Here is a 14,907-nt window from a genome sequence, read left to right as displayed (position 1 = left end):
TAAAAGAGTCTGTTATCTGTCGTGTGTCATGTACCTCACAAATTAAAGAAGAGAGACTGGACGCTACGTTTGTTCTTTTAATCCATGGCGAAGTATTCCAACTGAACTCCTCACCGTAGGTCAGGATCAGCCCACCAGCCCTGCCCTCTCTCCCTTTCTCCCCACAGATTGGTTCCATGGGGGAGTCATTCTTTTCTTCTAGGATTCTCTCTCCATCTGCTCATCTTTTTGCTTGTTTTCCTTCTCAACTTTGTGCCTAGAGCTGAGGGCCTGTTGGGTGCTGTCCTTTAGAGAGAATCTCACACAGCTTTTTCTGCCTAGTGTGGCTTTGAACTGATTCTCAACCTCTTGAGTAGCTAGGATTACAAACTGTGAGCTACTGGCTCTTTTTGAGAAGCAATCCAGGCACTTGAAAGTATGGTTCAAGTGGTAGAAAACCTGCCTAGCAAGTGAAAGTCTTGAGTTCAATCTCCAGTCTCTCAAAAATCATCATCATCATCATCATCCTCATCCTCCTCCTCCTCATCATCATCATCCAGGTATCTGTATTAAGCAGGGACTTTGCACACTTGCCATCCTGTGGTCATTGGGGGTGTTTTGTATAGCCATGTAGGTTGTATACTGTACAATGCCAGGGAGCCCCAATCCTATAGACTGTAATGTAAGAGGCATCCCCTAGAACCGTCCAGTTCAGTGCCCCCAGTACTAATGATAAGAAAAAGAATAGAACTTAATTTTTACCAAGCTATGGATGAGACACCGTGATGGATATTTCTTGCATGATTACCTATCTCACTGAACCTTTCTACAACTCCCTGATCCAGCCATTGTATTTTTATCCATGTTTTAATGTGAGGAAACTTGAAAGATGGGTAGTTTAACTCATGATAAAAGTCGTGCATTTCAGCTGAAATATGAAGCCTAGCGGCCTGGCCTTGGTACCACAGCTTTGAAAGTTTGCCGATATCATCATGTACCTCGGGTGAATTACTTTAGTTCCTTCTCAGCGGCTTTGCAAGGTTTTTACCTAGAGAATGGATTTCAAAGTCATTTTCCCTTTATTGGATTACAAACTACTTTTCTTTTTCTTTTTCTTTGTCAGTCATGGGGCTTGAACTCAAGGCCTGAGCACTGTCCCTGAGCTTTTTTGCTCAAGGCTAGTACTCTACTACTTTGAGCCACAGCTCCACTTCCAGTTTCCTGGAAGTGAATTGGAGATAAGAGTCTCACAGACTTTCCCGCCCCAGCTGGCTTTGAACCATGATCCTCAGATCTTAGCTTCCCAAGTAACTAAGATTATGGGCATGAGCCACCAGCACCTAGCATAACCCACTTTTAAAAATGAGATTCTAAGTCCAGTTGCTTGATTGTCAGACCTAAAGCTTTGTCGTGGGAAAGACTCGCTGCGGTCCCAGCCCCTCGGTTCTTGTGCAGCCTTTGGCTACGCTGTGGACACAGGACATTGTGTGCTCTTGTTAGCCTCTGAGGGGAAGACTTGGGTGCTCAGGTTCAGGTGCAATAATTATACAAGAGGATGCCCAGTCGATAATGGTGGGGTACACCTATTGTGATCCCAGATACTCATGAGGCAGAAGTAGGAGGATCATGAGTTACAGGACAGCCCAGGACAAATTAGTGAGCACAAAGCAAAGTACAAACAGAAGGGCTGGGTGCAGAGAAGGAATGTGTCACCCCACTTGATGCAGATTTGACTTTGAGCTTCGGGCTGCAGTCTGCATATCTCCAGAGTAAGAATGAACAGCAAGTGTGGCTGCAGGATCTCAGTGAGACCAGCCGGCTGCCTCAGCCACTCTAAAACTTACAAGCTTTCCCCGAGATGCTTGTCGTTCTGTGTGGGGTCTCCCCTCAGAGCTCAGAGGAGGCCCAGCCGGCTGGCCTTCCAGTAGTGCCCACCAGTACTGGGCAGTGATTTGTCTCTCCACTTTAGTATGGAATGTAGTTTTGTACCATAATGTAATAATGTATAAACTATAATGTAGTTTAGCTTTGTACTAGAGTGCTTATGAGGCTATTCTGGGGAAAAATAGAACAACAAAAAGAGATTTTTAATATCTTTGAGAATGATTTTCCAATGGATTCGCTTATTAATTTCACCAGATCCATAAAGACACTTATCCTTTTAACAAAGTCAGATTGTAAGTACTAAGTCCATAGGATAATGCACCTTTCACATCAAGGGATATATCTCACAAGCAAATGTGTTTTTATTTGGGGTTTTTGTTTGTTTGCTTTTTGAAAAGAAAAAAATCTAGAGAGTGCCATTCTTCTCTAGGACCTCTCTACATTCTTCTCCAGTACCTCTCTACATTCTTCTCTAGTACCTCTCTATCACAGAGAGGTACCCTGCTCCTGCCCTCACCCCAGTCTCCCTGTAAATTCCATCAGTCTTTATGCAAGTTGTCACTTCTCAGAAGCCTTTGGTTGCTCTTTCCTCCCTACTCATGACCGATTCAGTGCTTTTCATGTAGGGTTCAAATTACTCTATTTTTATTTTTTTTAATTAATTGATTGATTGATTTTTTTTGTGAGGTAGTGGAGGAAAGAAAGACCCTATGCTTGGGACTGTGCTGCATTTTTTGGCAATAGGGCTGTTTTCTATTACACGTTAGCTTTATGGCCTTTATGATGCTCTTGATGGTTCTTTATATCTTGATGTTATTTTGTGCAAATGTCTGTATCTGAATTCTTTTACCAAAGATCACAGATTAGTATCTTTTATTTATTCAAAAACTGTGACAGGTAATAATATACTAAAAGACATCTATCACAATTAGTGGAAGTTTTAATCAATTAAAAAATAACCCAAAACAGACTGCAAACAATGGGTGGATCTTATTTTTATCCAGTCAGCTATTCTTTTGATTGGAGAAGTGAGCCCATTAATATTTAGGGTTATTATATAGAGATGTGTCATGTTTCCTGCCATTTCTTGATTTCCTATATTTTGTTTTTGTCTTCTTCCTGTGTTTACTAAATTGATCTTCTAACGATCTTTGTCTGATGTGTTTCTTTGATTTTGATTGTTTTTTTCAGCTTATATTCTTTCCTTTAGAATTCTTTGTAATGCTGGTTTGGTGATCATGAATTTCTGTAATTTTTGTTTGTCATGGAGGTTTTGGGTTCACCATCCAGTGTAAATGATCATTTCACTGGGTAGATCAATCTGGGTTGGCAGTTGTTGATCTTCAGTGCTTGGATTATAACATTCCAGGCTCTCCTTGTGTGAGGGTTTGTGTGGAGAGGTCTGCAGTCTTCTGATTTTCTTTCCCTTGTAATGTAGCTCCTTCTTTAGTTTTGTGGCATTTAAAATCAGTTCCTTGCTATGCATATCTGATGTTTTTACTATGATGTGTCTAGAAGTGTTTCTTCTTGGATCCAGTCTACTGGGGGCTCTATATGCTTCTGTTAAGCAGGTGAGATTTTCTCTCTTAAGAGTGGGAAAGTTCTCAGCTGCTATTTTACTGAATAGGTTGTCGATGCCTTTACTATTAAATTCTTCCCCCTCATTGATCCCAATTATGCATAGTTTGATTTCTTAGCTGAGTCTGCCAATTTCTGGACTTCCCTGTGGTAGATTCTGAGTGTTTTTTCCATACTTTTGACTTTGTTCTAGCTCCTCTGTTTTATCATCAACTTCTGAAGTTCTTTTTTCCAATTTACTTATTCTGTTACCTATGGATTCTACTGTGGTTTGCATTGTGGAAATTGAACCTTTTATGGTTCCAAGATCAGTTCTCATTTCAACTTTTATTTATTTACTTACTTATTTTTTGGGGTCCGGTCGTGGGACCTGAACTCTGGGCCTGGGCGCTGTCCCTCAGCTCTTCAGCTCAAGGCTAGCGCTCTACCACTTGAGCCACAGCACCACTTCCGGCTTTTTTCTTTTTTGCTTATGTGGTGCTGAGGAATCGAACCCAGGGCCTCAGGCATGCAAGGCAAGAGCTCTACCACTGAGCCACCTTCCCAGCCCTCATTTCAACTTTTAATGTGTTGTATAGCGTGTCTCTTTTTCCCCCCGTATCTTTCTGAGAGTCTTGGATTTTTGTCATTTCTTTTTTGAGCTTTTGAAGTTGATTTTGCATGTCCCCTTTTATGTTATTGACCAACTCTGTCATCGCTTCGTTAATGGTTCTTTTGTCATCCGTCTCTTCTTCATTCTCGCTGGAGTCCTTCCCTGGATTGCTGTTGACTCAGTTTATTGTCTTCATTGCTCATTAATCTTGTAATTTTTCATTGTGATTTAGGCATTTGGGTTCAGATTGTCTGGGCTGTGACCCCAGCTTGGCCTGTTTCACCTGACTAGTGGCAGCCCTCGCTTGGCTTAGACTAGTTCACACAGGGTAGGCTTTCCCACAGAGTCCCAGGACCAGCAAACACCCGTGTGCATGCTCAGCCCCAGGCTAGTTGGAGGGAGCTCAGTCAGGTCTGCTGCAGGGACTGGAAAGGTTAGATTCTGGTCTCTGAGATCAACATGCACTGGGCACTGCCACTAGCTGGCTGCTCCTGCCATTGGGCTGTTCTTGCCATTTCTACCACCAGGCAGCTCCCACACCAGACCACTCCTGACGCCCAGCCACTGCGCTGCTCCTCATGCTCACCTGCTGGGCTGTTCCTGCTGTGGAGTTGCTCCCACTGCTGGACCACTCCAGTGCTGGCTGTTTCTGCCACTAAGATTCTAGGTCTCCCTGTTATTCTTAACAAGAAAAGTCTGAAGTACTGTGGGTTTTTTTTTTCCTCTTGTGGAGAAGATAAGAGTGTCATCCAGAATTTTCTCCAGCATTTAAATGGGTGAATCTCTGAAGGAAGATGGACAAAAGTGGGTGGAATGGAAGATGATCAGGGAGAGAGGGAAAGAGGAGGAGGCCCGGAGGTGCAGGGAGAGAAGGGCAGTTCTGTCTCTTTAACTATTTAGAAGGAAGCCTGTAGAAGGAAGCAGTTGTACAAATGGCTGTTCCTCTAACAGCTGCTGTGTTTTCTTGTCACAAGGCCATGGACATGCTGTGCTCAGACCCAGCTGGCCTTTATACAACTGCCCGGCCTGTTTCTGTTGAACTCTGCCCCCCCTTCTTACATATTTGGAGTTTCCTGACTTTCATTCTGACCAGTTGTAGCATGATTTCTAAGCTCATCTTCTCCCCGAGGAGTTAGTACTGAGCACTGGGTACTTGACCAATTGATTGAAAAGATTTTCATGAATTTGGCCACAGGAGTCAATCAGGGTTTCCTATGTTTACGCAGGTGTAAGTATTAACCCTAACTCATTTCCTCATGAATTTATTCAGCAAATAGGTCACTTTCAGGGTGCCAGACACTAGGCATGAGGAAGGCTTTAAAACCCCAGACCTCAAATCATATGATCTAAAGAATTACCAATGAAGGCCAAAATTGGTGGTATACAACCTGAAATCTCGGCTACTTGGGATGCAGAGCTAGGAGGATCCTGGTTCAAGACCAACCCAAGCAAACGTTTCTGAGCCTCTATCTCAAAACCAAAGGAGGTTACAGTGGTTGCATCTGTAATCCTAGCTACTCAGAAGGTAATGATAAGAGGATCACCTTCCAAGACCTTCTCAACGATCTAATCTGAAAACCAAACTTAAAGCAAAAGGGCTGGGTATGGGACTCAGGCAGTAAGTAGAGCACTTGTCTGAGTTCAGCCCAGGCTCTACAAAATCAAACAGACAAAAAAAAAAAACATTTCTACCATCCCAAACCCCATGTTCTCCAGTCTCTCCCTTCATTCTGTGACACGTCCTTGTAGATGCTTTCTAGCAGTAGCTGGGTGACATGAGCCACGACAAATTCCTTCCTCTCCAAAGAAAATAACCCTTAAAATGTAGAGCCTGTGACTATCAAGTGATTTTTGTGCCCCCATGGTTAGGGAATTGTACAAAAAGATACATTTCAAAGTGGAAAGCGTCTTGATTACAGCCTTTAAGGAGAGACAATTTCTACCAACGGCAATAAATGATCTTGTTTAGAAATCACTCATGTCACCACCAACCTGCCTGAATAAGGCAGTACCTCACGAGATTGTCTTAGGGACTCATCCCCATCAAATTCCTCCCACTATTCATTTCAGCACATTTAAAGGCACTACGGGCAAGGTGTCTATGTGTCCCAGCAACTGCTGAACTACGATGCATCCTCTGACATTTATCAGTTCATGGTGTTACTTATGCCTTTGGTAGAGGTGGGTTTTTCTTCTTCCCTAAAAGTCAGAATGAAATTTGAGGAAACCCTTTAGAAATTAAAAATGAGACTATGTGAACTTCCTTCCTGTTGTTTGGAATATTCTAGGTCATAACCCAGGATAGGAGAAAGAATCATAAATCGTTGGTTGGTGTCTGGGGGTGCTGACAAACTCCCAGCACTTGCCTGCATTTCAGTTCTGCTCACCCATCTCCCATGGCCTCACCAGCATGGAAGATTTCAGGAGAAAGGAATTTTGTGTCACTCTTGATGACTTCCAAAGCATGAGTTCAGTCACTTATTTACCCAGTTTAATTTTTAATTTTCCCAAAGAGTTACTTTATCCCAGCTGCCTTCTCTACCACAGGCAAAATAGCTTCATGGTAGTTTAACCATTTATCGTGACAGAGGAGAAAACACTTGACGCACACAAAGTCTCCGGGAAGCATGGCCTTCTGCTCTCACCTGGCATTGGTTCCAGTCTATGGATTAGTGACAGTGAGCATTCTGGAAGGCTTGTCAGGGGTAGCTGCTCAACTGTCACCATCTTCTCAGAGTCATCTAAATCCTAATTGTCTAAGGAATTAGCGTGTGTGTGTGTGTGTGTGTGTGTGTGTGTGTGTGTGTGTGTCTGTCTGTCTGTCTGTCTGTCTGTCTGTCTGTATTTGTGTGTGTGTGTGTGTGTGTGTGTGTGTGTGTGTGTGTGTGTGTATGCCAGTATTAGGCTTTGAACTGAGGACCTGGTGCTATCCTTGAGCTTTTTTGCTCGAGGCTAGAGCTCTACCACTTGAGCCATAACTTCACTCTGGCTTTCTTTAGTAGTTAATCAGAGATAATCACAGACTTTCCTGCCCTTGCTGGCTTTGGACTGTGATCCTCAGATCTCAGCCTCCAGAGTTGTTAGGGTTACAGGTGTGGAATTCCCTTTTCTAAAGTAGTTAAAGCTTTTCTTCTGGTGATCACTTCACAGGTTTCATTTTTGTTTTATCTTGGATGAAAAGGGCACCATCCATTTTGAGGTCTTGGGGAGGTGGTTGTTTTGTGGCATTGAGGAGTCAACTCATGGCCTTGTACATATTAAGCTGCTGCCCTAATGCTGAGCCACTTCCCAGCCTTGGCGCTGTGCATTTCAAGTATTTGAGTTAAGTGTTCAACGAAGACTTTTACCAGCCTGAGCTTTGCTCCTTTATGCCGTGTATGACACCAGCACCTGAGCTAAGAGCAGTGCTATTCAGTGACAGCCCCTGCCCTGGAGATCTCATGGGCTTAAAGGCTGCAAAGTAACAGAAATGCAGCGATGGCAGGACTGAGATCCTGGAAGCCATCTGTCGAGCCTCAGACCTCTCTACTTCTTTTGTAGTGTACCAAGACTTGTGGCGAAGGCACCCGGTACCGCCGGGTGAGATGCATGGCCGAGGACCAAGGCGAGGTGCACGCCGCACACTGTGATGCCAGCCAGCGGCCCGCGGATCGCGAGAGCTGCAGCTCGCAGCCCTGCGAGTATGTGTGGATCACAGGAGAGTGGTCAGAGGTACTGTCCCGGGGGGTCTGTGACCGCCTACAGATCAGCCGGGGCCCCAGAGTGGCAGGAATGGGCTGGGTTAGATCCACTTGCCCATTCCACACCTGAGAACAGTATATAATCGGGAGGTCCCTCAGCCCACCTAGGCCACAGACACACAAACGAGGAGAGAGGTCTAGAAGATGGCCCCAATGTTCCTTGCATCCTGCATTCTGTGATTCATGTTGATGTCCTGTTGGTGTGATTTATTTTTAAAGGGTTTATAAATTCATAGGATGCTTGCAAGTGCCTCAGGAAATGTAAGCAGCAGGAAAAGTATATTTTATGCTAAAGACACAATAGAGGTGGCAACTGTGGCCATCTAGCTCATGCTATGTACAGGCGGTGGGCTCACTTCCTTCTCATTCATTTGAGTTACATACCTGGTGGGGACCCGATGCAAGACCTGCTACATGAGTCACTGAGCTACCCCCTCAGCCCCTGCTTTCCTTTCATATTATATGATTCACATAAACAAGTCACATCAAGAGCTGGGCATCATGGTCCCAGGCCCTGAATTCAGTATTGGGGGGAGGGTCACAGATCATCACATAAGGAAGGTTGAGAGACAAGGACATATGAACCTGAGAGAGAGAGAGAGACAGACAGATAGACAGAAAGGCAGGGAGAGAAGTAGAAGAACATGCCAATCAAAACACATAAGCAGGGCTGGGAAGGTGGCTTAGTGGTAGAGTGCCTGCCTAGCATGCATGAAGCCCTGGGTTCAATTCCTCAGCATCGCATAAACAGTAAAAGCCTGAAGTGGTGCTGTGGCTCAGGTGGTAGAAGGCACATAGGGAGGAGAGAGAGAAAATAGGAGGGAAGAGAACACAGCGCTCAGCACCAGGGAGGAAGGAGGCATGGCCCCAGGACTCCTTGGCTGAATGCATTTCATGCTGGAAGCACAGACTCACAGCAGACAGGGCTCCCCGCCACACCCCAACCTCACCCCCCCACCCCTACCCATAGTAGGGGCATTGTTGGTTTGGTGGCAGCTGGGCTCTGCCTCCTCCCTTCTCTCAGAGCACAGAGAAGGGGCTTGTGGGGCCCCCACCTGCAGGAGGAACCCCCAGGTGGGGAGGGGAGGTCGTGCGGGTCGCCCGCCTCCTGGGTACTCTGGCTACAGCTGCGGATGAATAAATGAGCTGATGAGTGAGCACGGTCTGTGTGCTGGGGTCAGGCCGGGGTGGAGGGCTGGGGCCCATTGTGGCTGCCCCCAGGTGAGGAGTGACCCTCCCCTCTCTTCCCAGTGCTCAGTGACCTGTGGGAAGGGCTACAAACAAAGGCTGGTCTCCTGCAGCGAGATCTACACCGGCAAGGAGAATTATGAGTACAGCTACCAAACCACCATGAACTGCCCCGGCACGCAGCCCCCCAGCGTGCACCCCTGCTACCTGAGGGACTGCCCCGTCTCGGCCACCTGGAGGGTTGGCAACTGGGGAAGTGTAAGTCGATGACTGAGTCGTCAGAGCTCAAGTCTTTACCCTGTTCTGAAGGCTGGCCGGCTCGCTTTCCTTGAGGGAGAAACCGCAGTTAGTAGCGTGGATGTGAGGGCTGGAAGAGAAGGGGCTTGGTGCTTAGAACATAGGCTCAGCTCCTTTACAACCGAATCCTGGCTCTGCTCCCTCCCTGGAGGATGCAAGCTCTGGGATTTTTTTCCTGTGTTTCCTCATCTATAAAATGGGTGCTTGGAGGGGGGACAAAAATGAGTCCGTAGGTTATGATAGCTCTGCGTGGTCCATTTATTAGGTTGTTTACGGTACGCATATTTAATTCTTCCTTTTAAATGAGGACTTAGAATCTGGAACTTAGAGTCACCTGAGGAGGAGATTCTGCTGCTTCTGTCTGGGAGTCTCTGTACATTCAAGTGGTTCTGTGTTAGGAGAACTTCATTACATTAGAAATATAATAGGATTTTCTAAATTGGATTTTTTTTTCTTTAGTTCAGAGTTTTCTAAATTGAATCTGTGCTGGAAAAAAAAAATGACACCGCATCCAGATTCACAGTGTTAAAAATGATGGAGCAAAAGTGATAAGTTGGAAGTCATTGGGGCTGGAATGTTAGCACCCCAATGACCTTGAACACATTTCTTAACCTTTGAGTCTGATCTACTCGGTATAAAGACAGGATAATGGGTCAGGTACTGGTGGTTCACACTTGTCATCCTAGGCTACTCAAATGGCTGAGATCTGAAGTATTGCAGTTCAAGGCTAGCCCAGACTCCCAAAAAAAGCATGGCTAGGGGCGTGGCTCCAGCGGTAGACCACCACCCCAATGAGTTCAAACCCCAGTTTAGCCAAAGAGAAAAACGAAAACAGAATAATGATAGTACAGTATCATTGCGTTATCGTGCCCTTTAAGAGCAAAAATTTATGTACACTTCCAATTACGTATAATCTCATATGTAGGTATAAAATTCTCATACATATATGACAGTTTAAGTTTTACATATACCTAAGCTTTATGTATTGTATGATATATGTATATGAAGCTCAAACATGTGTATCTAAAGCTTGGCCCAGAGACCAGTCTGTAGTAGGTGATTTCCATGCTTGTGCACAGCAGGATCTAGGCCATTGCCTCTTGTGGGACCCTAGGGTGTTGTGCTCCTCAGGCTTGGCAGCCTGCGTCTCCCACAGGGAGCCACGTGCTGACTCTTTTTTGCCTTACAGTGTTCCGTGTCCTGTGGCATGGGAGTCATGCACAGATCTGTGCAATGTCTAACCAACGAGGACCAGCCCAGCCACTTGTGTCTCGCCGACTTGAAGCCGGACGAACAGAAAACCTGCCATAATGTTTATAACTGTAAGCACGCCATCCCCAGCTCGAAGAGCAAGATTTCTTTGCTCATGTATTTGCCAGACTTTTTAGAAATACACTCTTCTTCATTTTTTTTCTTAAAGAAATTCCTTCCTTTGTGAAAGAGTCTTAGTGTGAACAGTACGGTCCAGGGCATTAAATCTGATTTGTACAATTTGTATCTTCCAGGTGAGTTACCCCAGACCTGCAAGGAAGTAAAAAGACTCAATGGTGTCCGTGAGGATGGTGAATATTTCCTGACTGTGAGAGGGAAACTCCTAAAGGTGATGCCATGAACCAGACTTTTTTTTTCTTCTAGATCATTCTGGATCATTCTAGATCATTCTAGATCGTTGTTCTCACGGTTCTATTTCTGAGCAACTCTCTGCTCATCTGTCTTCCAGGTATTCTGTGCAGGGATGCAGTCTGATCGCCCCAAGGAATACGTGACGCTGGTTCATGGTGACTCTGAGAATTTCTCTGAGGTTTACGGGCACAGGTAGGACAGCCAGCCTCACAAGAGCCCAGACACCTGGAGGCCCCCAGGAAAAGCATTCCCATCCTTACCAGAATGTTCTTCCTGTAATGTAGGTTGCACAACCCAACAGAATGTCCCTACAATGGCAGCCGGCGTGATGACTGCCAGTGTCGGAAGGATTACACCGCCGCTGGGTTTTCCAGCTTCCAGAAAATCCGAATTGACCTGAGCAGCATGCAGATCATAAGTGAGTGCAGGGAGCTGGCGGCTAGAGAGCTGCTCCTCCTCCATTCAGCAGGCAGACTGGTCCTGCAGGAGGCTGGCCTGTGTCCCTGGCATCCACTCCTGGATCCTCAGAGCCTGGAACACTCCTGGCACTGGGCACATCTCCATCTGATTGAAGCAGCAGGAAGGAAGGAGGGAGGGAGGAAGGAAAGACAGAGAAGGAAGGAAGGAAAGGGAGGAAAGAAAGGAGATGAAGTAGAGTCAATGAGCATCATTGAATATGGGGGCTCAGAGCAGCACCCCAGAAAACACAATATTGAGATTAAGACCTTAAGGTCACCAGATAGCTCATGGCTGTAATCCTAGCCTCTTGTCCTAGCCCAGACAGGAAAACCCATGAGACTCTTATTTCCAATTCACCACCCCCCCCAAAAAAGCTAAAAGTAGGACCACAGCACATGTGGCACAGCACCCAGGCCCTGAGTTCAAGTCCCAATACTGGTGCGCACGCGCGCGCGTGCGCACACACACACACACACACACACACACACACACACACACACAAAGACCTTTAAGTCTCATGGTCTAGTGGGGGGTTAGAATGTAGATGTTGGGGAACCAGATGTTAGTAGACCAGAAGAAACAGCAGATCTGAAACCCCAAAGCTAAGCAATTTGTAAAGCAACCCTCCCCACCACACACACACACACACACACACACACACACACACACACACACACACACACACACACACACACACACCCCTCCAGCTCCCCCCAAGCACAATCTACACAGGCAGAAAACTAATTTTATCTGATTGTCAATTTACAGAAGAAAAATGGAGCTTAGAATTACCTTTCCTAGCAAGCCTATACAAGGACTGATTTCCTACTCTGGCCAACACAGCGTTTCTCTTAGGGCCATTAATCATAAGAGTGGGGGAAAAAATATATCTCAACATGTTCCTTGAAATGAATGGATGGAGGAAAAACAGAAATACTGAATAAATAATTTTTCCTCATTAGCATTCTACCCAGAATATTGCATTGTATTCCTCTCAGGGTAAATGAAACTTGATTTGTACCAAAGGTATTTTTAATTGCCTTCAGCTTGCCTAATGAGTGAGGGCTGAAGGGAGAGATTTCCCTCCCACCAAAGTGCAGCTCTCTGCAGAAAGATCTAGTCCTTCAGCAGGCCCTAAAAGACAAGGCAGGAAGAGCCAAGCCCAACCCTGGCTCTACCCGCTCTCCCAGCCTCCTCTCTCAGGCATTGGGAGAGCTCGTGTCAAAAGCAATCAGAGAGTTAAAATAGAGCTGTGGTCAGCATTTTGTGTGTGTGTGTGTGTGTGTGTGTGTGTGTGTGTGTGTGTGTGTGTGTGTGTGTGTGTGTGTGTATGTGTGTTGGTTTGGGGGTTGGTTTGTTATTGTTGTTTTGCTTTTTGTTTTTGGTAAAACTGCAAGCTAGCCCCACACTTGAGAAACGGCCATTAATAATTTCAAGATGTGGGTTCTCCGTGCTCCACATTTTGGCAGTCTTCGTGCCTGGGCCACCGGAGGACAGCAGAGCCTCAGAGACCAGCTCCTAAGTAGCTTCTGGCCCCAGTGTAAGCCTGCAAGACAGCGAAGCAGAAAGGTGGCGATCGCCCCAATTACACCCCACTGACGTGAGGCAATCCCCACATTCATTTCTGTAGCCGTCGATTCCAAAAGTCCTGTGAAGCTTCTTCTTCCGTGGGGGTGAGGGAATCATACTGTGAGGAGTCCCTCCTCCAGGACTGACAAAACCCAGGGAACAGAGCTCAGAACCATCAATCTAATGAGGGCCCACCTCTGGGTCCAGTTGTTCACTAATGCTTCTGGTTTCATTCGCTGCCATTCCGTATTATTATCCATCTTCTGCCTCCCTGTTAATATCCTGTCCCGTCTCTGTCTCATTCCGGCCATCCCCGCCCTCCACCCTGCAGCCACTGACTTACAGTTTGCCAGGACCAGCGAAGGACACCCCGTTCCTTTTGCCACGGCTGGGGACTGCTACAGCGCTGCCAAGTGCCCCCAGGTACGTGCTCCCTCGGGGCTCACCCCACCCCTCCGCAGGGGCACCTTGTCAGCTCATTTGTTTTGGAGTTGCAGTTAGCATCTGCAGGGCCATTGGCCCTCCGTGCATCCGGGGCCTCCCCCCTGCTCAGAGTCTCATGGGGAACCCCACCCCAAGAGGTGCAGCCTGTGGAGTGGTAAAATCTAGAAACAACAAGGCGTTTGATAGATAGCAAGGGGGTGGCAGGAAAGTCTGTGAGGCCCTTATCTCTAATTAACCACCCAAAAGCCCGAAGTGGAGCTAGGGCTCCAGTGGCAGAGCACTAGCCTTGAGCAAAAAAGGCGAAAGGACAGTGCCCAGCCCCTGAGTTCAAACCCCAGGACCAACACACACACACACACACACACACACACACACACACACACACACACACACACACACACACACACACACACACACACACACACACACACACACACACACACACACACACACACACACACACACACACACACACACACACACACACACACAGCAGAGACTGGTTATTTCACACTGTAGAAAACTACGCATAGGATTAGGTTCAATGCAAAGATGTAATTTATTCCTTCATGCAGGGCAACTCCATCGGTGTATTTTGGGCTTTGTTGTTGTACTTGTTGTGTTGTAGGAAGTTGGGGTAGGGGGTAAGATGTGATTTGTTTTGTTTTCCTTGTTGGACCCCTATGTTTTCTTTCAAAAAAATATATAAGTAGAGAAAGAAGTTGGAAGGACTTCTTCAAAGTCTTGTGGGGTCTCTTGGCAGGTTTTATGTTCGGTAGCGATGGGATCTGCAGGTGGCCAGCTTTCCAGGCCTTGCCTGGGTCTACGAGACTGTCCTCACGAGATGTCTTAGCAAGTCTGCTCATGTTCATTAAGTGTCAGCTTGGGGCTAGGCACCATCCAGGTGATTGAAAACTCACAAATGTCCCTCCCCTGTCCACTTCACAGCCCACTGGGGACAGTGACAGGTAAAACAATCACGACAGAATAATAACACATCCTCAGTGTCCGTGACTCGGTCTTTAGCTGTGCAGAATTTGCAGGGTACGCAGGAGCCTAGGTGTAAATCCACAGTCTTCTAGATGTCTCCAGCTCCCTTCCCTTTCCCAAGCTGTTCTCCACTGGCCGGCCTCTCGGAGGTGTGGCCTTTTGAAACATGCTGTAATCATCAGCCTTGGCATTGCTCGTTTTGCAGAGTAGGCAGTGGGTTTGTTTTTTGTTTGTTTGGTTGGTTCTTTTTTTTTTTTTTCCAGAAGCGACTACACTCGGGCAGCAGGGTAGACATAATGAACACACTGTTCTGGACGAGGGAAGTTGGCCTTTGTATGTTCTTCGATTCTTGGGTTCACGCGAGGTCTTTCCAAAGCTGTAGGCAGTATTGGGAATTAATCCCTTTGAGATGGATCTTCAAAGGTCTGGGGGCCTGGAACTGGGGGTCTTCAGAACCCCCAGCATGTCTCCCCAAGATGGATAGATTTACCTCCAACTACTCGGACCACTGGAAGATAAACGCATCTGGACTGGCTTTTTAGAGGTGTAAAGGAGGCTGGGGGG

General features: G+C 46.4%; 1 protein-coding gene across 3 annotated transcripts in view; it reads left to right on the top strand.

The window, feature by feature from the left end:
• Positions 1-14,907, top strand: part of Adamts9 (ADAM metallopeptidase with thrombospondin type 1 motif 9) — a 149,293-nt gene that overhangs the window by 122,340 nt on the left and 12,046 nt on the right. For all 3 annotated transcript variants that reach the window (XM_070018891.1, XM_070018892.1, XM_070018890.1), the window contains 7 exons: positions 7,574-7,744; positions 9,025-9,219; positions 10,448-10,580; positions 10,764-10,858; positions 10,979-11,073; positions 11,166-11,299; positions 13,241-13,332. In XM_070018891.1, the coding sequence (XP_069874992.1) occupies positions 7,574-7,744; positions 9,025-9,219; positions 10,448-10,580; positions 10,764-10,858; positions 10,979-11,073; positions 11,166-11,299; positions 13,241-13,332 (915 nt within the window). The remainder of the gene's footprint in view (positions 1-7,573; positions 7,745-9,024; positions 9,220-10,447; positions 10,581-10,763; positions 10,859-10,978; positions 11,074-11,165; positions 11,300-13,240; positions 13,333-14,907) is intronic.

Source organism: Dipodomys merriami, unplaced genomic scaffold (assembly GCF_024711535.1).
Source record: "Dipodomys merriami isolate MVZ:Mamm:240054 unplaced genomic scaffold, mDipMer1.0.p SCAF_13, whole genome shotgun sequence".
Classification (NCBI taxonomy): domain Eukaryota; kingdom Metazoa; phylum Chordata; class Mammalia; order Rodentia; family Heteromyidae; genus Dipodomys; species Dipodomys merriami.
Note: the sequence above shows the minus strand (reverse complement) of the source record. Positions and strands in the feature narration are given on the sequence as shown.